The sequence below is a fragment of the Terrapene carolina genome, unplaced genomic scaffold (genome assembly GCF_002925995.2).
Source record: "Terrapene carolina triunguis isolate 2854851 unplaced genomic scaffold, T_m_triunguis-2.0 Scaffold837, whole genome shotgun sequence".
In the NCBI taxonomy this organism is placed as follows: Eukaryota; Metazoa; Chordata; order Testudines; family Emydidae; genus Terrapene; species Terrapene triunguis.
The window spans coordinates 4,028,172-4,052,590 of NW_020665188.1; the positions used below are offsets into that span (position 1 = coordinate 4,028,172).

At 49.8% G+C, this 24,419-nt stretch overlaps 1 protein-coding gene across 1 annotated transcript in view; it reads left to right on the top strand.

Annotated features, from left to right (window-relative positions):
* RAB6B (RAB6B, member RAS oncogene family) overlaps positions 1-24,091 on the top strand; it is a 147,986-nt gene extending 123,895 nt beyond the window's left edge. Inside the window, exons 6-8 of the mRNA XM_024213424.3 lie at positions 3,328-3,421; positions 6,727-6,793; positions 23,914-24,091. Of these exons, the coding sequence (XP_024069192.2) occupies positions 3,328-3,421; positions 6,727-6,793; positions 23,914-23,978 (226 nt within the window). The 3' untranslated portion in view covers positions 23,979-24,091. The remainder of the gene's footprint in view (positions 1-3,327; positions 3,422-6,726; positions 6,794-23,913) is intronic.
* Positions 24,092-24,419: the final 328 nt, after the last annotated feature.

A 24,419-nucleotide genomic window follows, 5' to 3' on the forward strand; every position in this document is an offset into this window, starting at 1 on the left:
GAATGCCGTGCCGCGCTGCCCCCCGCCACCCCAAGATTGGCCGCCCCTTACCAGGTGCCGCCCCAAGCATGTGCTTGGTTGCCTGGTGCCTGGAGCCGGCCCTGCTTCTGTGGCCCAGTCCAGTGCACTATCAACTAGGTCACACTGCCAACATTTTAAAAGCTGCTGACAAAAATATTCCAAGAGGAAACGGAATTCCACTGAAATGCACCAGAGTAAATGGGGGACGGGACAAAATGGAACAAAAAAGATAAACTCTTTGCAAGAAATGCAGTGCTTCTAGGCAGGTGTCTGATAGGCGCTCCCTGCAGCTGGAATTCAATGGTAGGGAAATAAGGGCTTTGCATTTCGAGAGACCCTGTGAGACAGCTCTCTGGAGACTAGAGAGCTGGGGACCCAGTCTCCTGCAGAAGTGGAATAAAGCCACAGCCCCTTCCCATCCTGGAGCAGGGATTGCAAGGGTAGCATCCCTTCAGCATCAGTGTCGCGCTGATTGAAAGGAGGTGAGTGTGCTAGAGGCTAGCGAGAGCGATCTGGCAGCAAAGAATGGGTGCTGCAGGAAAGAACTGTCGCCCTCGGGATGGAGAGATGGAGTTTTCCAGATTCTTGGGGGGGAATAGACAGTGAGCAAGATGGTGGAGGGGGGTGGGCTAGAGGGTGCAGAGGGGTGGATAAAGTAGAGAGACAGGAAGGGAGCCCATGCTCTGGAGATGGTAGGGGGATGTGGTAGTAGAGATCTGGGCGGGCAAAGGGAGGTGGAGTTCCTGGTTTCCACTGAAGAAAGATGAGTTGTCAGAATACACCCATACTGCTGGGAGGTGGGGGAGGGCCCTCACTCCCCTTGTGGCCCTCCAAGACACCAGGAAACATGACGCTGGATCAGACAAAGTGACAGATATTTCAGTGGCTCCAGGCAGCTATCCAGCAACCTGTGGGCAAAAGGAGCTGCAGCTGGAGGGCAGAGGAAAGGGGCCAAACAGCAGCCAGCCTTCAACCCATTAACAGCTAAAAGAGCCTCCAATTCCCCGCTCTATCGCCACTGCTGAAGAATTTGGCATTCATCTTTAAGAAGTTTCAGAGTTGTAGCCATGTTTGTCTGTATCAGCAAAAACGAGGAGTCCTTGTGATATATGCCATCATGTGCCAGCAATGCCCCTCTGCCATGTACATTGGCCAAACCGGACAGTCTCTATGCAAAAGAATAAATGGACACAAATCTGACATCAGGAATTACAACATTCAAAAACCAGTAGGAGAACACTTCAATCTCCCTGGACACTCAATAACAGACTTAAAAGTGGCAATTCTTTGACCAAAAAAGCTTCAAAAACAGACTCCAACATGAAACTGCAGAACTGGAATTAATTTGCAAACTGGGCACCATCAAATTAGGCCTGAATAAAGACTGGAAGTGGATGGGTCATTACAAAACCTAATTTTACCATACTAATTTCCCCCTGCTGTTACTCAAACCTTCTTGTCAACTGTTTGAAATGGGCCACCCTCATTACCACTACAAAAGTGATTTTTCCTCCCTTGGTATTCTACTGTTAATTGAATTGTCTCGTTAGACTGACCCCCCATTTGGTAAGGCAACTCCCATCTTTTCATATAATATATACAGTAGCAGGTGTGTGTATATATATAATATATATATACTATATATATACAGGTGTGTATATTATATATATACACACCTGCTACTGTATTTTCCACTCCATGCATCTGATGAAGTGGGTTCTAGACCACGAAAGCTTATGCCCAAATAAATTTGTTAGTCTCTAAGGTGCCACAAGAACTCCTCGTTGTTTTTATCTTCAAGAAGTGTGTCCCTGGGGGTGCTCACTGCAGGTTTGTCGGTGTCCCTGCGCTGCTGATGGAGAACTTCGGTAGCTGTGTCCGTTGGGCCCGCACATGCACTGTCTCTCCTCCATGGATGTGTTCTTGCAGCCTAGCAGTGGGCATGCCCAGGGCCTGTCTGCGGGGAGAGGAGAGGGAAGAAGGGCTGCATTAAGCTAAGCTTTGCAGGACTTCCAGCCTCCATTGTTCTCCCCTTCTCCCACGAGAGGTCTGAGGCGCCGGTTGTTCCTTCAGGCCTCCAGAAGGCAGCTGAGAAGACAGGGAATGCGGATGTCAGTCAGTCAGAAGAATGGATTTGACAGGCAGCAGACGGCCGGCTGCCCTAGGGAGACAGAGCAATCTAGGGTATATCTACACTGCACTTAGACACCTGCGACTGGTCCCTGCCCCCAGACTTGGGCTGATGGGGCTCTGGCTAAGCAGCTGGTTAACCCCATGGCCCAAGTCCGGTGGCCCGGGCCAGCCGCAGATATCTAAGTGCAGTGTAGACACCCTGTGTGGGACAGCTCAGATCTGGTGGCTGCAGAGGCAGCTGGAGAATCTACTTTTTCCACCATTTGATCAGAAAACTGAGCTGGAGAAGCCAGCCTGTGCTGGCAGAGGGATTCAGTGTCTGTGTTCACTCACGCCCAGGCTAGTGCCCTCTGTCCTAAGGCACTTTGCTAGAATCCAAGAAGAGGAGAATACTGTTTAGTGCCAGTCGAACCTCTTACCCTGTGCCAGCACAGAGATAGGCCGGCAATGTATTCATTAACCCTCCAGCGCTGCCCCATGCCTGGTACATCCTTAATGATCAACATGCCCAGGACATGTAAAGAGGGTTCCTGCTGCAGCCCAGAGGCCGAGCTCACAGGACAGTGCCGCTCTGATGGGCACAGAATAGACACTGAGAGTTCAGCCGGGAAAGGGGTTCAAATGATTTTCCCATCTCATGCTGTCCTCACCCACACACCTGGGGCCGAATGGGGGAGGGGAGCCCTGGTTCCACTCTTCCAAGCTCCACCCACAAAATATGTCCTGCCTGCTTGATGATGCCAAAATGAGGCGCCACTCTCAGCAGATTGAGCAGATGTTCAAAGTGTGATCAGACCGGGCTCAGCTCCCCCTCCCTGGGGTTCAAACACTCCTATGGGCTCTGCTGGGCTCCTCAGCTCCCCCTCGTTCTGTTTGCTGAGTCACAAAGGATGTCAGTACTGAAACCTTTCCTTGCCTGCACTTTGCCAGGCAGCCCATGCCACAGAGGCTCATGTGATGGCATCTGTTTGTGGGGTCTTGTGGCTTCGTAGGCATAAGACCTCAACCATCTACTCTCTGAGGTGCGAGGAAACAGGCCTGCGCTCAGGACTATGGACAACTGCAATTCTCTTCCCCTTTCTCCCTCCAGACTTTTAAGCTAGGCCCCTCTCCAGCCCTTCCCAGCAAGGTTAGAACAGTTACGGTTTTCCCTTCTCTCCTGTGTGTCCTCAGGCAGATAACAATTGAAGAGGGAGAACAGAGAGCCAAAGAACTGAGCGTCATGTTTATTGAGACCAGTGCAAAGACAGGCTACAATGTAAAACAGGTAAGGGAAGACCTGCTCCAGCTAGAATCGTAGCAAGATCATCCAGCTGATTGGCCGGGTTCACTGCAGCAACTGATAGTATCCACAGTAGCAAAAGGTTGCAATAAGGCCATTGAAAATTTTAACAGGATGCAATATTGTATCTTTACTGGCTTTAGAAGCAGAAAGCTCCTCCACCTTCCCCTCCATCACTCGTTCATTTCTACGTAAAGTGCTCTTAGATTCCTCCTGGTGCCCTCTGGAGGGATAGATTTGCAAGGCACGGTGTGCTTTTTACACATGTAAAAACTGGGATTACACATGTGAGGCCTCAAGCAGGATGCCGTCCAGTGCAACATCAATCTGAGCATGACGACATACGTGCCTTTGTCTGACATGGTCTGCACAACTCGACACTGAACTCTGAATAGGATTAGGCGGACGTGGCTCTAATAGTAAGGATTGCCTGGGCAGCTTCCATGCCAGCTGGGAAGCTGTAGATGAAGGAAAACTTTGACTTAGAAACAGATTGCTAAATTTAATTAAACTGAGTACATTACAACAGGGAGGCCCTTTCACATTAGCTGCTGCAACAGCTCTGGAGGTGAGATCACTGCTCAGTGGATCTTTGCAGTGGGAGCTGTCTTTTCACTCTGTTAAAACCTTTTGATAATTGTTTGTTACCTGTTGTTGTGGTGACTGCGCTGGGGCCCTGATCGGGGCCCATAAGAGCTACCACTATACAAATAACCAAGATTAATGACCAGGAGGTAAATATCTCACTACAGCAAATGAATAAACAGGGATGTGTAGTCCCTTTTGCACCCCAGGGAAAGAAGCCCCAGGTCACTGTATAGCTAAGACTCAGTTTAGATCCCTGAATGAAGGATTTGAAAAGTGTAATGGACAGGACACCTGAGCACACCATTAGCTTTGAGATAAATCTAAGTACTAACCATTGTCTTTTGCTCTACAGCTGCAGCAGCAAAGCAGATGTAGATTCACTAAACTACATGATAATAACAGTCAATGCTAACAGATACCTGTCTTGGCCTCAATGTAATAAATCATGTCCTAAGATAGAAATTTCCTCATTTCTTCGGACGAATGAGAGATGTGATATAAAATTGCCTCATACCTGGGATACATGAGCAGTTCTCCTGTAATTAATCATCATATGTAAATGATACTGTTTAGAATTATTTGAGAAGAAGAAATTATGATTTTTCACATAACGCATGCAGTATCTCAGATTGCATGTTTACTGTAGATGGGGATGGCTGTTCCCTGGCTGAGGTTATTTACTTTGCAGAGTAATGCAATATGAGTGCACACTGCACAACACTACAGAAAGGAAGGTTCCATGTATGCTAATAGTTTCCATGGAAGAAGTTTATGACTGATAGCTGTGAGAGCACTTTACTAACACAATATACTAACATGCAATATCACAGACTGGAACATGGAGACAATAGACATACAGGGGACTGGTTTTCAGAAACAGTCTTATTTGGCACAGTAAACTGAAGGTGCAAATGATAACTTTGAAGGGTCAGCTCCCCAACTAGTGGAAATCACTGTAGCTTCAATGAAGGGATGCCGGTTAATACCAGCTGGGAATCTGCCCTATATGTCTAGCTACTTCCCCTGCTGATGCCATGCCTATCAACATCCAGCCAGGAAATAGGTGACAAAAATCAAAGGTGGGTCTTTGATTCTAGTGGAAGGAAATGAAGGATTGCTCGGCACATGTCAAATTTAAATTAACCCCCTTAGAGCTTTGGGCAAGTCATCCAGGCATGTGAGTAAATTGCTTCTCTCTGTTTAAATCGGACATATTCCTTGCATCATTTCAAAGTAACTCTCTTTTCTCTTGCCAAAGAAAACATCTTAACACTTTCACAGACAAACCAGAGTGGAATTCACCCAACATTAATTAGGGAAAATGCCACAAACAGGATTCATAATCATAAAACTGTGAGCAGAACACCCCTCCCGTAGTGCATGGGGCAGAGTCTTCTGCCTCATGTTTCTGAGTTCTGAAACCAAAAGTTCCTTTGCTGTGCTCTCCTCTGTTCCCTCACCATACCCCACTCACAGTGGTTGTCCTTAGTCAGTGAGGACCCAGGGTTTAGAGGTACATCTGTGTGAGTTCACCTCCCAGCTGGGGAAGAAGGCACCTTGCTTGTTCTACAATCTGAGCACTTGCTCTGTCTGGCCGTCTCGCCAGCTGCTCATTCCGCTTCCACCAGTCAACTATCAATTACCTTCTGCTGCCACCTTCCTCTCTGCTGGTCAGTCTTAGTGATTTTCAGCTTTTAGCAGGCTAAGCAGAAATGCTGTCCCACCACAAGTGATTTCAGCTCTCATTTAAGCACTTAAAATAACAAAGGTTCCTAATAGAGCATATTTCCTTAGAGATTTTTAAGGTCAGGCTTTGAGCAGGGGGTTGGACTAGATGACCTCATGAGGTCCCTTCCAACCCTGATATTCTATGATTCAGCTCTGCTTTGAACATTGGGGAGGAATAGATTAAACCAGACCAGGGACCCTTAGGGGAAAGCCACATCTCCTCACTAGAACACCTGTTCCCACTCCTCTTACTTTCACAGGGCTTTGGCATTCGAGCCCCTGGCTTAACAAGGTCCTTTCAGTTGAGGGTGACCCCCTCATTTGGGACAGGTGAAGCACAGTTCTAATCCTCTTTACTCATACAATAAAGACAACAACATTGATAACAACCTTTCACTACTCCTGCATTCAGTACGAAAGTGATTTGTAACCCAATACCAGCCAAAGTTGATCACGTTGAACAACACCGCTCTATCTGCTGGACATCTTGGCAGAGTAGGTGTGTTCATGTAAATACAGTTTGCTCCTGAAGTCTCTCCCCCTCCCAGCTAATGTCAGGGGAGAATTCATTCAGACCCTGCTTACATTACTAAACTGATTTAGTTATACTGATGCAAATCCATTATGTAGCTGCACTTAAACCAGAGTAAATCATGTTTATACAGGGTTAGTTTAATCCCTTTATTTACTGAATTAAGTTAAATCGGTATAAAGTGCTTTTTAAATCCATTTAGTTACACCAGTGTGAGTTTTCTACCATGAACAAGACCTTACACATTGATCTGGTCACACCAAAGTGGAAGTGACACATCTCTCAGCCCCCAACCTTACTTCACCAACATTGCACATGATGAGTTTTGCTGTTCTCAGTTGTGTCAAATACAGAATGAAAAATAATGGCTATGGATACAAACCCTGAACCTCAGTGACAGATTCCTTCTCTCTCTCCTCTCTTATCCCCGGGCCTACGCCAGCTGTTCCGACGTGTCGCATCTGCACTGCCTGGCATGGAGAGCGTTCAAGAGAAGAGCAAAGAAGGAAGTATCCTTTTTTTAATGAAACTACCTAGCTCTTCTATAGCACTGTTCACCCATCGATCTCAAAGGTCAGTATATTGTCCCCCAAGGGAAACTGAGGTTCAGGGAGGTGACAGTCACACAGCATGGCTGTGCACTCAGAGCCCACATACAATGCAGTGATGGCATAGTGCTCTGAGCCCAGCCCAGCACCTCGAGCCTGGGCACCCTGCCGCCATCTGAAACAGGCCCCAGCACTAAAGGCTTCCCATTGTCTGCAGCATGGGCTGACGTAGCATGGCACCTGGACCTCAGGCATCCTTGCATTGCCTGATGAGCGCAGGGCTCGGAGCCTGCCATGTGACACATGCACGGACACATTCATGTCCTGAGCCTAGGCGCTATTGAGCTGTCTGAGCTGCTGGATGAACTCCGAGCCCACGTCCCCATACGTTATCCCACATGTGACACGTAGTCCCACACCTGCATTTGCTCAAGTCCTTTGAGAATCCTGGGGCAAGGAAGAGTTTCCTGACTCCACATCCCCTGTTGTCAGATGTACATGCAGACACAGTGGTGTCCCACATCTGCCTCCCCTCCAGAGCTGTGCAAAGGCCCAGCACGGGCCCCTGAGCTCACTTCCCCTGCAGCCCCCCCAGGCCTGGCCCAGCCCCACAGAGCAGGCATGAGACAGCGGATGAAAACACAAGACTTCCTGGATGGCTCACATTTGCAATCAGCAAACACTGTCAGGGTCTTTTGTTCAGATGGGTCATTTCTGTCCTGTCCACTGGCAGGGCAGTCTGTGAACTCCTCACATGGGTGTGGAGTTACTCATGCGAGTAACCATATTGACTTCAATGAAGCTACTCTGTGTCCAAGCACACACAGTTGTGTGCCAGGGGTTCCCAGTCTGGTCCTTAGCTGGTCATAAATCCTGTATACGATACTTGGAAGCAGACAAACATCTATAAAGCTGCAGAATCCAGATCCTCCAGTGCACCGTCCCTCGTCCTTGTTTGCACGGTGTGGGCTGGGAATTCCAGCTGGGTTTATTCGGGGCTGGGCTGCCTCACCATGCTCCGTGTCACCAGACCTGTAGAAAACGGGGCTGATGTGGGGAACAGCACTGGAAAGAAGGGGTTGAGGACTTACTAACGTGTGTGTGTGGATGCAATGAGGAGAGGAAAAAGGCAAACAGCCTTGTAAAGAAAGGGAAGGAGTCCTAATGGGAGCAGCCAGGTGCAAGAATGACGGGGTTGGGCAAAGGAGCCATACCTGGAGTTGGAGAGTGAGAGAAATTCCATGGGTCAAAGGAGTTGAGCACCGAGGGGACAGGTTTGTGGCTGTTACTGGCATGCTTGGGGCCAGGACGCTCCTTTGAGAGACACTGAAGGTCAGAGTTAGGAAGTTAGGAGCCTGATGAGGCCAATAGGTGCCTAGGGGGATTTTCCAAAGCACCTGAGTGGGTTTGGTGCCTAACTCCCATTGAAATCAGTTGGAATTAGGCATCAGCCCTGCTTGGGTGCTTTGGAAAATCCCATTGGATGCCTGTCTGCACCCGACAACTTAATAGTTAGAGAAGCAGGCCCTGGCTGGCTTTGGTCACTGAGGTGTGGTTTGTTTAATTAAGGTTTTAATTTCCATCAGTGGTTCCAGCAGTGAGGGTTTTTCCTTGTATGTGCCACAGTAGCCCACTTGCTATCTGTGCCTGCCCTGGGCCAGTGGCCTTTATGTTGTGCATACAATCTGTGGGGAATGGTGCAGTATTTTGTGAGGCTTCTCAGAGCCAAGCAAGTCAGAGACAGGCTGCAGTTAAAAGTGCCCCACTGGCCAGTGCTTCTAGACCACTTCCCTAGGACTGTACATTGTGTCTGGGCTGGACTGTGAATAGCACCAAGGCAGAGTTCTTTTTCTCAATGTGAATTTGGTTCTGGTATAATTTATCCACAGAACACGTGGTCGGTGCTGCACGCTTCACACACACACATGCACGCACACACACGTCTGGTGGGAGTTGTAGTCAATTGCTCAGCCACCACCAAGGGGCACTGGGGAGTGCTGGGGGCTCTGGTAAGACCCGGGAGGGTGGTGAAGCCCCGTGTCAGGGGTGGGGCTTAGGGGTGGACTGGTGTTTTGTAACAGGCTGGGGCTTATCTTTGGCTGAGGGTGTGGAGGGCCTAGTAGATAAAAACGTCCCTTGCATAAAAGAGCCAGCGCCCATCAGTCATTACGTGCAGCGACGGCTGAAGAGAGCTGGGGGGCTGGCATGCACTTGTGGTGAGCTGGATTTGTTACAGCTCCAGCCCTGCACACACAGAGTCACTGGCTGGTAGAGGCAGGAATTAGCTTCAGTTTCTGCCAAAAAAGATTACTTTCTCCTCTCCAGCAGGGTGTGACATGGAGCCCAGCCATAGCTGTGAGCTCCCCCACAGCCAGTGCTCTTCCTGCTCCTCGCTCCTGCGGAGACAAGCTGGCACAGCAGTAGCTGTGCCCATTGCACAGCCAGCACCCCACGTGGCATTGTTCCCTGCAGCAAAGAGCCGGGCTGGGAATGGAGAAGCTGTGCCCTTCTCTCAGGCTGCCTCCTCCAGTACGGAATGCCCACTGGGAGCAGGCTGGCCTGAATGCTAGAGAGAGAGCAGAGAAAGAGAGGCACAAAGTGAGCACAAAGGGGCTGGGATGAATCGAGATCCCAGGGGTTCCTGTTCAGCAAGGTATCATTGTCAAAAGGGCTCAAGAGTCATGGTGCAGACCAGGTTTTCAAACGAGCTCTGCCCCTAAAACAGGATAGGGAGCCCAAAGCACTCAGCACCCAGCCGCTCCCAAGGGGATGCTCCTGGCCAGATTTTCAAGACCTCAGCGCCCAGTGTGCTGCACTCTTGAAAATCCTGGCCTAGCCACCTCATCCTTCAGCTGATACAATTAATCCAAGTCTTTCCATACTTCCCTGGCAGTTGTCTAGATGGTTCTCTAGCTTCTTTTTTATTATTTTTATAAAGGAGCCCATCATCATGGTCTCTGTCTAATGGAAGTTAAAGATTTCCTAGCACAGCGGATAACGCTGTTGGCCTCTGCAATATTCCCTAAGGGTTTGTGCGAACCATTGTTTAGTACAGCATGGCCCCTGCATTGGGTTACACAGTCATTACACAGCCCTGGCACTTGTGGGTGCATGAGAGCCACACTCGGGGCTTAAAATTGATGCCCCAGTTTTTTCCTCCAAGCCACCAGAAAGTGCCAATGCTCGAAATCTTGCTCCTCATGCCAAGCAGATGCAGGTAAAACCAGTTGAAGTATTGCTCTGTTATTAGTGTATCAGTATTTCAGTAGTACCCACTGCATGCTAGGCTCTGTCTACACACCGGACCTGCTCCAAAGAGCAGCGCCAGTCAGCACAGCCCGAGGTTCCAATGCCCAAGCGATGTTACTCCTACTTCTGCTCTGATAACATGATGTCCCAATAACCTTAGTCCTGCAGCCAAGCCAGGGCCCAAATTATGCTGGAATGCCGTTCCAGCACTTCTTTGGGGAGACAGAACCGCATTCCGGTACCTCCAGCACTGAGGAATGAGACACCAGTGCCATTCCGGCACTTCTCTGCTAAGACTCAAGCACTACTCCAAACAGAGAATAGCATTGTCTAAGGGACATTATTTCTGCCCCTAGCTAAGGACATCAATAATGGAGATACTTGTGACCCTTTAATACCCCACGGGAATGTGTCGAGGCCATTTGGAAAGCGGAGCATTCCATGGAATGTCAGTATTGAAGCAGCAGTCTGGGCTGATGCTTCTGGAATGCTGAGAGATGAGCCATGCTTTCCCAACGCAGAGGCCAGTTAGAGGGTCTTAGCGTGGCACAGCTAATAAAATACCTTAGTCCTCCAAATAGGGTGACCAGATGTCCCGATTTTATAGGGACGGTCCCGATATTTGGGGCTTTTTCTTATATAGGCTCCTATTACCCCCCCACCCCCATCCCGATTTTTCACACTTGCTGTCTGGTCACCCTACCTCCAAACAAACTCACTCAAGCGAAGAGAAGCCATCAGGCATGTATGTGCATGTCCCCTGTGGCTATGCAGTCACATCAGACATGCTAGAAGAAAAAGAGTCGTTAATGCACTGGTTCTTTTTCTTCAGTTCTACTTGGAGTCTGGAGCTGAAGGGTTGGTCAGTGCTTTATGGTGGGGCTTGGCAGGATTGGAGTTTGATTTTTTTATAATTTTGACAGATGTATATCAATGTTTATTTTTTAGCATTTTTTCCTATTTACATTTTTACAGTTGCACAAAATCAGGTGTGTTGAGCATTTTTTCAGTGTTTATCTAATTAAATGTTCTTGATTGTGGGAAATTATGGGGGGAGCCAGACAATAATTATTTAATTACAATAGATGTTGAAATTCAAAATGTTAAAGCTTTATAACCGTTAAAACACAATTGACAACATCACATGGAAAAATATACAAAGTAAAGCTCCTTAAATCAAACTGTAAAACATTCTCAAACAACATTTTTCTCATGTTGTCTAGCTGCACATTTCAATTATTATCGATGGAAATATTTTTCATCGGTTTGTGTGTGTACAGTGAGATCCACATTTGCCTATACAAATCTCATCCTTCCATGCCTCTGTATAGTTCATGCCTAGCACTCTTTAGATTTTGCTTTTGTTTCATCACCTTTTTATTCCACATTGGCAAGCACAGGCAGGAGCGCTGGCATTACAAGTCAGACCAACGTATCAGCGAAGACCCGCAGCCCAGTTTATTAGGATATCAAGTCAAACACAAAAGCCAGGTTCATTCCGATTCATCCATGCAGTGGTGCCTTTGCCATCACCAAAGTTTGAAAGCTTGAGAAACAACAGAATCTGGATTTCTCTTCCATAAACTGGGGTTTTAGTTTTCAAACTGAGCCATTCTCCTCCCATAGGTGTAAGACACTCCAGAGTGCAGAAATCCTACCTAACACCATTGTATCTATGGAGATTGAAGGCTGTATGGCCACACCCAGCCATATCTTACTGGTTTACGTAAGACCTCACAATGTTTTTAGACAGCATCCTTCATACAAAATGTCACGACAGAGGCAGAATAGAAAGGAAATCTTTGAGTTTGGTATAGTAATGCACAAAGGCAGAATGACAGAGAAAGCTGAGCTGTAAGACCCGAAGTTGGGGCAGATGCTGGTTGCCTGGGAGGAAAATTGAAGCAGGCTTTCTAATGCTACAGGGCCAGGACATCTGGGGTTGCACCTGCCAGCAGGGGTGCATGGCCAAGACAGCTGGGGTATGCACTGATTCAGCATGTCCCCCAGGTAGCCACTGCGAGCAGGGCTCCTGTGGAGATCCTAGTGAATTTACAGCTCCTCCAAAGCTGCAGAACCCCACAGTTCCACCTGTCCTTCTATGGGTACATCCCTGTGTGCAGGGCCAGGCTACAGCAGGGAGTTGCCCTGTGTATCTAGCTGCACCATCAGGTGTGCATCCAGCATGCTGCGTGAGCAGATCTCTCAAACAGACCTCTCCTGTTTAAGGCCCTAGAACATGTGCTTTATAAAATGACTAGTGACAAAGGTACCTGAGAAGGGAGACACCCAGAGCTCTGAGTCTTTCTCCAGATCCTCACCCTCTTCTGATTCCTCCTCCAGAGGCAATCTAGACAGGGTGTCAGCATTGATGTTCTGCTTTCCAGGTTTACTTCAAAAGTGAACTCAGTTTTTGGACATCTACATTTAAGCTTTCCAATGTTAGCTGTGTTTGGGGCAGGGCCTTTTCCCCAGCAGCTGCATTCACTAGGCCCCCACTTCGTGTACAGGGGTTAGGCTTGGCTGTCTCTGCCACAGGAACATCCTCTTCTTTTGACCACATAATGGCAGCCTGCATGAGTTCATGGAACTTCTTACTGGGCTCATCCTTAAATCTTCTTTTCATTTCACGGCAGAGGGAATCATCCTGGAGCCCCAGCACTAACTGCTCTTTCAAAACCGCATCTGGGTCTGGAACTCATCGAGGGTCTCGCTGCTCCACTTTGCTCATTCTCTCCTGGAGGTCATACGCATATGCCCAGACAGTTTCACCAGGCTCCTGCTTTCTCTCAAAGAACTCCTTTAATCAGGTTCCAATAGGTACCTTGTCTCCATACACTTCTAGGAGGAGTTCAAACACCTTTTCCACATCTTTCTTGTCCGCCATTGCCATGAACTTTACTGTGGCCTTGGCCTGGCCCTTGAGGTGTTCCTCTATGAAGTCCACACAATCTTCTTCAGGTACTCTTAGCACACGCAGAGCCGCCTTCACAGACTTGACCCACTCCTCTACTGTAATGTCTCCTGGTCTTGTCGGGAAGCCACCAAACTCTGTGAGCTTCTGCTCCCGTGGGACATAAATAGTAGAGGGTTTCTTAGCTTCTGCTGCCTGTTGATCTATTACTGCCTTAGCCAGTGATAAGACTTCTCTCTGTTCTGTTCTAGCTTGTTGTAATGCCTCAGCTTGGTCTGATAATCTGCGCTGAAGTTCAGCAAACTGGGCCCGTAGTTCTTCAATTCCAGCCACGGTAGGGTTCTTGACCAAGCCTGGACAGTGCTACCAGAACTCAACCAGTAAACCAATGGGGTGGACCCTGTGGATAGGATCCTGTTTGTGATGCCAATTTTGTAAGCGGGGGAATGGTCCCGCTATTGTGGGGAACTTTCCTGGCTTAAACACTAGCCCGGTGAAGTGAACTAGCGAAAGGATCTGAGTCCTCACTCCCACTTCCTTTACCCCGAGCCCTGCCTGACCTAGAGGGCTCTCCTTCCACTCTCCTGTATGGCAGAGTCCTCATAACCCCAACAAGGCTGGCCTCAGGATTCTTGGGGGGCTCGACCCCCAACCTTATTGTGGTCACTTAGGGCAAGGGCTAGAGTGTCCCCATCCGGGGTGCTCTCTCTGCACTGGATGCTTCCCTGACCCACTGATCATTACATACAGTTCAAAGCAAATACAATTTATTAAACAGCAATCAATTTAAAAAAAAAATAAGGAAAAAATGGGAAAGATTAAAGATAAACACGTCACCCCGCTCTGTGGCACAGAGGCATTGCAACCAGCGTCTCTGGAATGTAAGGGAAGTTCAGTCTGTTCCTCACAAGCCCCAGGCCTCCTTCTCAGGCCCTGGCTGTGCTGCAGGGATGCTGTGGGTTGGACACTTGCTCTGGCGGTGGCCACATGCTCTCAGGCTCTAGGTGGCAGGACCCTTCTTCCCAGCATCGCCCTCGCCCCATCGGGGTTATGATCCCCCTCCAAGTCTGGCCTGCCAGGCCTCTTGGCTGGGGGCATCTCCCTGTGCTGGGCCCTCTGCCCAGCGTCCCCCTCGCTCTCTTCAGCTGCTAACTGCACCCAGCTCCGGACTGCTCCAGCCCCAGCTCCAGCTCCAGCTCCACCATTCTGCCTCAGCTCCAGCTCCACTCTGCCTCAGCACAGCTGCTGCTGCTCTGCCTCCAGCTCCCTGGGCTGCTTCCCTGGCTCTGGTTGCTGCAGCTCTCCTCCCAGGACAGGTCTGCTCTGTGGGCTGCTTCTGTGACTCTGCTCCCAGCACTGACCTGCTTCCTGGGCTGCTGTTCTAGCCCCTCTGGATCTGGCACAGCTCTGTTACCTAGCACAGCTTGGGCCCCTGCCCTCTCCTTAGCTTGGCCCCATTCTGTCTGACTCAGGCAATTCCAGCTAGATGGAGGATGGACACCCCCCCGACCTCCTGACTCCCTGATTAGCCTGCCCGCCCTGTCAATCAGGCTGACCTGGAGCATTGGCCTCTCCCCATTGTTCCTGGGCAGTATCAGTCTCAGGGTCCTGATTTCCCATTGACCCTTCCCCATTCTTTTAGTGCTGGGAGCTAGCCAACCAAAACACCCCCACTGAGTGTTAGTAAGGGAACAGAAGTCCCCTTACACTTGCTACAAAGGGTCCTGTAACTGCAATTACAGTGCAGTGCCACTGTGGCTATGCTTTCTGATTAGCGCTGATTCCTATCACCGGAAAGTTGGCTACATGACTGAGAGGAATTACAACATGAATATGATGTAGTTAATATACCTGGATATACCCACAAGGGGTAATGATAAGTAATTCAGTGGTGTAGCTAACCTACTCGTGATATGAATGGTGCTGGTGATTACACACTGAAAAGCAAAAATCACACTTGAATTACACTGTAACTACAATGTAGCCACACTTTAATCACACAGTACCCTTATTACAGTGTGATCAAAGTACCATAATACCATGAATGGAGACCATTGTTTTTCATGGTACTTTTGACTCACATAAAGGCTCTGAACTTGACACAGGGTAGGGCAAGAAGTGAGCAGCTTAGTCTGCAGCGAGAGGGATTTAGGTTGGCTACTAGGACAAATTTTCTAACTCTAAGGAGAATTAAGCTCTGGAACAGGTTCCCTAGGGAGGGCTGCAGAATCCCTGTCATTGGGAGGTTTTAGAACAGGTTGGACAAGTGCCCTCAGAGATCATTTAGGTTTACTTGGCCTTGCCTTTGCTGAGGGGGCTGAACTTGATGATCTCTTGAGATCCTCTCCAGCCCTACATTTCTATGATCACCTTACCAGCACTGAGCCTTAGTTAAGTTACTAGGGGTCTGCCTAGCCAGAAGTCATTGCAGGACCAGGGCCTAAACTTGTCAGGATCAGAAATCTTGCTGTACAGCTCATCTTCAACGCTTTGTGGACTAGAAGGTTCAGATGAGATTGGGAAAGCCGATGAGCTTTCCGATGCTTATTTGAAACATCCCTTTTGAGATTCACCCCTCATTAGTTCTCCGCCACGAAGAGCTAATAACAAAGAAGATAAAGTGAACCATTTGGAGGATTTCCTCATGTCTCCCTGTGCTCCCCTCTCAAACCACTCCTTTGTCATTTGTGCTTCTGGATTTCTGCTCAGCCATCCAGTGGAGGAGCATCCGAGGGCAGATTTGGGGTATCAGGAAGCTTAAAGGGCAAACTGCTCTGTACCCAGTGTGGAGGTAGACAGAAAACATTCCCTTCTACTGCTGCTAGACTCTGGCAGACACCAGTGGTCTCATTAGACCAAGCCCATAATCCCCTTTCTCCAATTACTGAATGAACAAAAAGAAATGCATCAATGTAGCGGTTCCTCCAGCTGGGTGGCTAATGGTTCTGCTCCAATTAAGATTTATTTATTACAGAGAAGTTCCCTGTTTTTAAATTAAACACAGCAATAATGACTCCCCCAGGGCCGGGGGAGGGGGAGCGGCAAATAGTTCCTTAGTGAACAGTGCAGGGAGGGAGTGTTTTCTGAATGAGGATAGCTCGTGCCAAGTTGCTGTTGTCCCCACATGGTATCACCAAGGCTTCCCCTGATCTGAGGCACCAGAGTGACAGCCTTGGGCCAATCCCAGTTAATATTTGCACAACACTGGCAGCTATTCAGTGGTATTTATTGTGTACTGCAGGGGGGGTGTTCAGTACAGAAGCCATTTGAGCTCTCCGATCAATCCCTGTGCAGAGGAGAGAGGGTTTAAACTGCCCCAGTGTGCTGTGAATGCTAAGCCCCAAGTCCGAGGGGCTCCCCCTTCCAAAGGGGCATTGATGTCAATGGCTCCCAGTTCAAGGGGGCGGCTCACCCTGGGTAGGGGAGTGGGGGGGTTGTGATATCTGTGTGTTTACTTAAATCTATATGGGTTTGCACTGCTTGGCTAAAGCATCATCCAAAAGGGCATTCAGTCTCTGTATGAAGCCCTCATGAGGTGGAGACGCTGGTGAGTGCAGCCCCTCTTGTACCCAGGACAAACACAGTTCTTGGGTGGGGATCGTTTCCCCAGGGTCGGGGGCACTGTGCAGGTTGGAAGTCAGTGTGACAGCTCCAGGTGGGGACTCCAGACTGGTCCGGATGAGGCTGGCCAGCAAAACAATGAGGCGCACAGTGACTGACGTGAGGGGCAGAATGACAGGTAGGAGGGGAAGGGGAGTTCAGAGTCAAGGGTGGGGGGAGAGCAGAGGTGAATGGCAGCGCAGCGCTATGGGAGGGAACGGAGGAGACAGAGCTGCGCTTGAGGATGTGCCCCTTAATCTGCAATGAGGCGTGCCAGGCTCAGGTTGTCTCAGGGGCAGGTCAGAGCCTGCGTGTGGCCGCTGGTGCAGATGGCCAGTTCTGTGATTCCACCCTCCCTCTCCCACACCCTTCCCTGGGGTCTGCCAGGCAGCTGGGCGACCGAGTCAGTGTCCCTGCAGACTACGAGAGGGGATGGAACTGGAGCCTTTGGCCACTCTTGTCCCTCAGATTTGCTGAAAGCCCTAAGAGGAGACGAGGCTGGGCCCTTTCTTCAAACCCAGTTGCCATGGTCACTGAAGGTGACAGTGAGTCCCCCTGGCCAGCGATGGGGGGCAATGGAAAATCCATGTGAGGGGTAAATACACCTGAGGGAGGAGCTAACCAGGTGCACTTGCCTTAAATTAACAGAGCTGGGGGCTGGTTTCTTCTTCTCCAAGCACTGGCCTGGAGGCACATAGGTAGGCGAGAGGGAGTGTGGAGCAGCAGCCAGCATCGGGGCCAAGAGAAGCCCACAGAAGTTGCTGACTCCGTAGTGCCAGGACTCCACCCAGGGCCGGCTCCAGGCACCAGCTGAGCAAGCAGGTGCTTGGGGCGGCCAAGGGGAAGGGGCGGCACGTCGGGCTCTTCGGCGGCAATTCGGCGGAGGGTCCCCGTCCCTCTCGGAGGGAAGGACCTGTCCCCGAATTGCTGCTGAAGAAGAAAGTGGCGCAGCTGAGCTGCCGCCGATCGTGATTGTGGCTTTTTTTTTTTTTTCCGCCGCCTGGGGCGGCAAAAACCCGGGGGCCGGCCCTGACTCCACCCCCCACAACAAAGCACTAGGAGGCGGCACAGAGGGGTCAATGCCTGGGACCGTGCCTGCCAGTTGTCTGGGCGGTGCTGTGAGTGCTGCAGCCTCCTTCAGCCATGACCAGGCAGACTCCAGTGTAGGCTCTGAAAATCCTAAATTCCAGTTCAGCCAACGGAGCCAGGCAGAGTTTCAGAGCTGAAGGACACTCCCATTCCACAAAGGCCGGAGGCCTCAACAGCAGGGGGAATCCTAACACTGTCACAGTGTCAGTGAAAACCATCCATCTGCCCCACCAGGAACACTGTTCTGTGCCATCATTTCACTGAAGGTGCCAGCACCTGCCCCAGGAGGAGATGTCTGCGAGCCTGGCCGGGCGGGACCGTTCCTCCTCGCAAGGCAGTGGCCCAGGCTAATGATTCCTTTCCCAAAAGCTGGAGCAAAAGCTGCCTCCCAGGAAATGGCGTGAGCTCTTGTGATGAGGTGTGCAGCTAATTAGCATTCCCACTGTAGTGCAGCTCTTCTGATCAGCTATGCCCAGCACCCCACTTGATGCTGCCTGCTGTGATCCCTTCCCACTCGCAGCCGTGCACTAGGGGTGTCTGTCCGCTGTGACGCTGAGCTGAGCCCCAGCAACCTCGGAGCGGGCCGGGCGCTCCCTCCTGATCCCAGTGGTGTGAAGGATTCTACAGAGCTCTGAGGCTGCCACCCCCGCAGGACTGTGCAGCATGGCCCCCCACAGTTTGAGCCCTAAGACTGAGATTTCCACAGCCAACTAAGGGACCCCAATTAATATTCTTGGGAATTGGGCACCCAGATCCTTTAGGCAGCTTTGAAATGCTCTGTCCAGGTTCCTAGCCCTTCGGTGCTTGTTGCAGGCCCTAGTGCAGACAAGGGCCTATGACTGCCAGCATTGGCACCACTGGCCTGAGCAGACCTGCTCTAAGCCGAGCTAGAGGACATAGTGCTTAGGCCAATGATGACCGCCGGGAGCCCTGTCTACACTAGCGCTAGCACTGTACTTTCACTTGTTTCCCGGATGTGCCAAACACTTGCAGCTCCAAGTGAAGTCGATGGGAGCTAGGCACCTAACCTGCTTAGGTATGAGATAGCCCACTAGGCACCCATCTGCATCCATCGGTGCCTAACACAATCTTTGACAATCTGGCCTAGAGAGCCCAGTGGTCAGTTTTCTGGCTTTTCATGGCTCTGTGTCTCAGGTATCTCTCGCTGCAGCTGTAATATGGAGCAGGCTGGGAAATAACACTTAGCATCTTCTGTATTGAACATTCCACAAGCGCAATGGATTATCAGCCCATTGGCAGATCTATGGGGTGGGAGGTGGGCAGTTAAAAGTGCTGTGCTGGGTATTGGAGCCAGTGGTATCTGCCACATTCACTCCTGGACTCTGCCTGGGCCTCTCCCTTCAGGGGCCTTCTGCTAGAGCCCAGATCCTCACAGGCACCTAACTCCCCCTGACTTGGGTGGCAAGGACACTGACCTGTCTCCTAACCCCTTCTCCGCAGCGCTTGTCCCTCCTGAGCCACCTGCCCTGAAGTCTTTGAGGAAACAGAGCCTTGAGCTAGACATTTTGGCAAATGGATTAAAAACCATGGGGGAGGGCAAGGCAAAGGAATCCCAAACCCACCACACAGCAAACAGCATAGGGGCAGGCCATGTGGAACAACGAGCAGGGGTCAGGAGGGCAGTTTTTCCCACCCATGTATTCTGGGAGGTTTTTTTTTTTTAAATCTCCTTCCGCTGAAGCATCAGTGATGGCCATGGCTGGAGATGGGAAATTGGCTGGGGTGTGCCAGGGCTCTGAGATGGCAACATTCATTCTCTCACTCAGGGGCTGGGCTGGCTGGTTTTGGTTCAGATGCTCAGGGTCTAACTGATTGCCTCATGGGGGAGAAAAGAATTTTCCCCAAAGTCAGATTGATATGGACCTCGGGGGTTTTCCACCTTCCTCTATAGCATGTGGGTGCGGGTCACTTGCCAGGATTATCTGAGTCTCTCTCACTTAATCGTTTTCCTGCCAGTGGTATCTAGTTGGCATTTCCTCAATGTCACCATCCAGTGATTTCCTCTATGTCTAGTTGGCAGCTGGTATCAAGCAGAGTGCCCCAGGGGGTCTGTGCTGGGGCCGGTTTTGTTCAATATCTTCCTTAATGATCTAGAGGATGGCGTGGACTGCACCCTCAGCAAGTTTGCAGATGACACTAAACTGGGAGGAGTGGTAGATACGCTGGAGGGTAGGGATAGGATACAGAGCGACCTACACAAATTAGAGGATTGGGCCAAAAGAAATCTGATGAGGTTCAACAAGGACAAGTGCAGAGTCCTGCACTTAGGAACGAAGAGTCCCAATCACTGCTACAGACTAGGGACCGAATGGCTAGGCAGCAGTTCTGTAGAAAAGGACCTAGGGGTTACAGTGGACGAGAAGCTGGATATGAGTCAACAGTGTGCCCTTGTTGCCAAGAAGGCTAACGGCATTTTGCGCTGTATAAGTAAGGGCATTGCCAGCAGATCGAGGGACGTGATCATTCCCCTCTATTCGACATTGGTGAGGCCTCATCTGGAGTACTGTGTCCAGTTTTGGGCCCCACACTACAAGACGGATGTGGAAAAATTGGAAAGAGTCCAGCGGAGGGCAACAAAAATTATTAGGGGGCTGGAGCACATGACTTATGAGGAGAGGCTGAGGGAACTGGGTTTGTTTAGTCTGCAGAAGAGAAGAATGAGGGGGGATTTGATAGCTGTTTTCAACTACCTGGTGGTGATGAAGCACTGGAATGGGTTACCTAGGGCGGTGGTGGAATCTCCTTCCTTAGAGGTTTTTAAGGTCAGGCTTGACAAAGCCCTGGCTGGGATGATTTAGTTGGGGATTGGTCCTGTTTTGAGCAGGGGGTTGGACTAGATGACCTCCTGAGGTCCCTTCCATATTCTATGATTCAATGACCGATTAGCTAAGTGGCAGTTCTGCAGAAAAGGACCTGGGGGTTACAGTGGACGAGAAGCTGGATATGAGTCAACACTGAGCCCTTGTTGCCAAGAAGGCTAATGGCATGTTGGACTGCATTAGTACAAGCATTGCCAGCAGATCAAGGGAAGTGATTATTCGCACTGGTGAGATCACATCTGGAATACTGCATCCTGTTTTTGGCCCCCCCACTACAGAAAGGATGTGGACAAATTGGAGAGTGTTCATCGGAGGGCAACGAAAATGATTAGGGGGGTAGGGCACATGACTTATGAGGAGAGGCTGAGGGAATTGGGCTTATTTAGTCTTATTTAGTCTGCAGAAGAGAAGAGTGAGGGGGGATTTGATAGCAGCCTTTAACTACCTGAAGGGGGGTTCCAAAGAGGATGGAGCTGGCTGTTCTCAGTGGTGGTAGATGACAGAACAAGGAGCAATGGTCTCAAGTTGCAGTGTGGGAGGTCTAGATTGGATATTAGGAAACACCATTTCACTAGGAGGGTGGTGAAGCACTGGAATGGGTTACCTAGGGAGGTGGTGGAATCTCCATCCTTAGAGGTTTTTAAGCCTGGCTTGACAAAGCCCTGGCTGGGATGATTTAGTTGGGGATTGGTCCTGCTTTGAGCAGGGCTTTGGAGTAGATGACCTCCTGAGGTCTCTTCCATCCCTAATTTTCTATGATTCTATCATTCAGTGAGGGGGCCTCGGGCATGGGTGCACCTCAGTCCCTCCCAATCTCTCCCATGGCATGTAATAGTATAGGCTCCTGAGGGGCTATAATACTTTGGTCGCATTTCAGGTGTTGGGTTTAGTGTGCAAGTGCTTGGTGGGGCTGGTGGCCTGTGAGGTACAAGAGGTCAGATGAGATGAGCTGGTAGTCCCTCGGGAGGATTCAGGGAAGAAGCTAGTTTACGGCAAGATGAGAACCTGATGTCCTCTCTTGGAACCATTAGAGTGGGATACTCGGGTCCAGGAGGCCAGGATCGACCTTGAGCCTTAACGTACCTGTCTGTTGAGACATTCCTGCATTCCCAGGCCAGCAAGTGGCTTGTCACACTGAAGGGGCTGCCTGTCCGCAGCACGTCAGCCAGCTCATTATTTTTTAATGTATTTATCTGTGCGCACGTTGGCAGCCACAGCTCTCAGAATTGGCTGTGGCTGTTCATGTGCACCTCAGTTCAACTCTTTGTTCGGGGAAGCCTGTGAATTATTAAATCAGCTGCATTTAGCACACAGCCAGATGGAATTGCTGTGTCGTTTTAAAGCAGCAGCATGTGGCATTAGGGCCAGGAGAGGTTTGGCATCCTGAGTTCCACGACATTTGTCACAGCAGAACGAGGGCCTTTAGTCCTGCTACGTGAGAGCAGGGTGGGGTACTTGCAATTTTGCTCCCATGTTTTATGGCCAGTGTACAAGTTTATAGCTTATTTGGCACCTTCCCTAGGAGGAAAAGAGCTGGTGGGGGTGGGGGGAGGCAGTACCCTACTGCAAAGCTTCCCACACAGCTTCTTTCTGTAGCGAACTCCCCATTAGAGCCTTTGGAGGACAGGTACATCTCACTGCAGCCAGAGGTGGGTAGACCTACGCACACTAGCTTTGAGCAAGCTTGTGTCTAAAATAGCAGCGTGGCCATGGTGGTGCGAGGGGCTAGCCCCCTGGGTCCATGCCTCGGCTCCCAGGTGGGCCTGTAGGCAGAACAGCTAGCCCAGCTCACTGCTTGCAATACCGTGGCTACTAGGATATTTTTAGCACACTAAATCTATCAAAGCTGTCACGGGTATGTCTGCCCGAGCTGGCAGTTACACCTCCAGCTCCAGCCCAGACAAACCCAAAGAGACAGAGGGAGGGATACGTGTTCCCCATCCAACTCTTGCCCCAGCACCTGTGAAATGCAGCAGCTCTGTTGCTCTGTCACTGCCAGGGCCTGTTGTGGGACAGCAGCATCTCCCAGCTAAAAAAATCGTCTCCCTGCCTTGTCCGAGAAATAGTTCCCACTGAAATCAACTAATAGGCGCTGCCATAATAGTGATGCAAAGAGCTTCCATCCAATGGGATTGAGAGTCTCCACCATGGCACTTTCTTCACAGGGGACACATGACATGAGCGATCCGGGCTTCAGACTTGGGTGTGCTGCGTGGTAACACACGATGCCCATGCCCAGCTCACGTCAATAGCTGAATGTGAGGTCCACTGGGAGCTGCCCAGTGACTGAGCCTATTAAGAATCCAGTGCTACAAACCATTGAGTAGGCATGGAAGAGTCGTTGCATTTCAGAGCATTCTATTGATTTAACCATTTCAGTCTCTGGCCTAATTAGACTCAAGCTAGTGCAGGCAAGGAGTTACCTACAGCCATCACATGGGAAACAATTACTAATTAATTATTCCCAGGGAGCGCACCAAAGGTGTCCCCTCCCTCTTAGCAATGGCAGTGAAACTGGGCCAGTGAACATTTTCCACCTGCCACAGCCTCTTGTCTCTGGTAACTGAAAAGTTCCTCCTCCATTTGCACTGCTTAGAGCTGAGACTGAAGTCCAGCCTGCTGGCTTCATTTAGGAAAAGTGGTGCCCCAGGGGGCTGGGGACAGATCATCTGTGGGCAGGCTGGAGATAAATACACCACTAAGACCTGCCATTCAAAGGCAGCCCAGGCCGTTCCGTAATGTGTCCACCGAGTTACTGGCCATGCAGGTTGTGCATGATAAGCAGATCAGTGTAGTAATGAGAACATGATGCACAGCTAAAGGTTTTTTTGTATGTGTGTGTGTGTGTGAGAGAGAGAGAAAGAGAGAGAGAACACATTCCATCAATGCTGCTGGCAGTCTATGTGTGCCATGAGAGAAAGAAAGAACCACTTGGTCTGCTTCAAAATGGGCGTCTGGGTGAACTAATTATCTGCTGTCCCCTTTGGAGACGTAAGCTCAGTTGCAGATTTCGGTCCCATGTGATTTGAGTATGGTGCTTTTGTCTTAGAGGATATTTGTCTGCTAACTCCCCTGCCCAACTTAGCACACTTGGCAATCTCTGCCCAGACCAAAGCAGGGGACACTACAAGTCTGGATGGAAGTGCCTTGGCAGAAATTTTGGGGGTCCTCTGTGTGGAGCAGAAGTGCCGTAGAGATGGCTTAGGGTGGATATACACAGCACCAATCTGCACTGTGCTTGCTGCCAGTCAGTATATCACTTCCATGCACACTAAAAGTAATTACCACCTGGCAGAAATTAAGCAGCGGTAACTACCCCAGCACCCAGAATACACAGGTTTACCTTAAATAACGATATCATCTTCCTTAACCTTCCTTTCCTCCATCAGTGATTGACATCAAGTTGGACAAACCACAGGATCCTCCAGCCAGTGAAGGCGGGTGTTCTTGCTAATACAGAGCGCAGGATTGGTCAGCTTCATTTGATACCACACGCTTGTTGTGTTGCTTCCTATTGGTTAGCTTCCTAAAGAAACAAATTGAGTTATCAGATGGGGGAGGATTTTTTTTCTCTCTGTCTCTGGGGATGGGTGGGTGGGAATGTTCAGATCACGTCACTCTTAACAGCTGTTACTGAAACTTACTATTTTTTTGGTTTGGTTGTAATATATTGTACTTTATTAAAATTGCCAAAAACAGTTCAGCATTTAAAAAGGAAAGTTTAAATCATGTGTATACAACTTTTTGCCAGATGAAAAGTAGTGACTTTGGTTTTTTTGGAAGGAGGTTGGTCTTTTGTTTTTGTATATTTGTAAAGTTACAGAAAAACTCCCCAGAATACTACAGTCTGGTTAGTTTCAGCATCCGACATAGGACATCGCTAGTAGAAAACTAG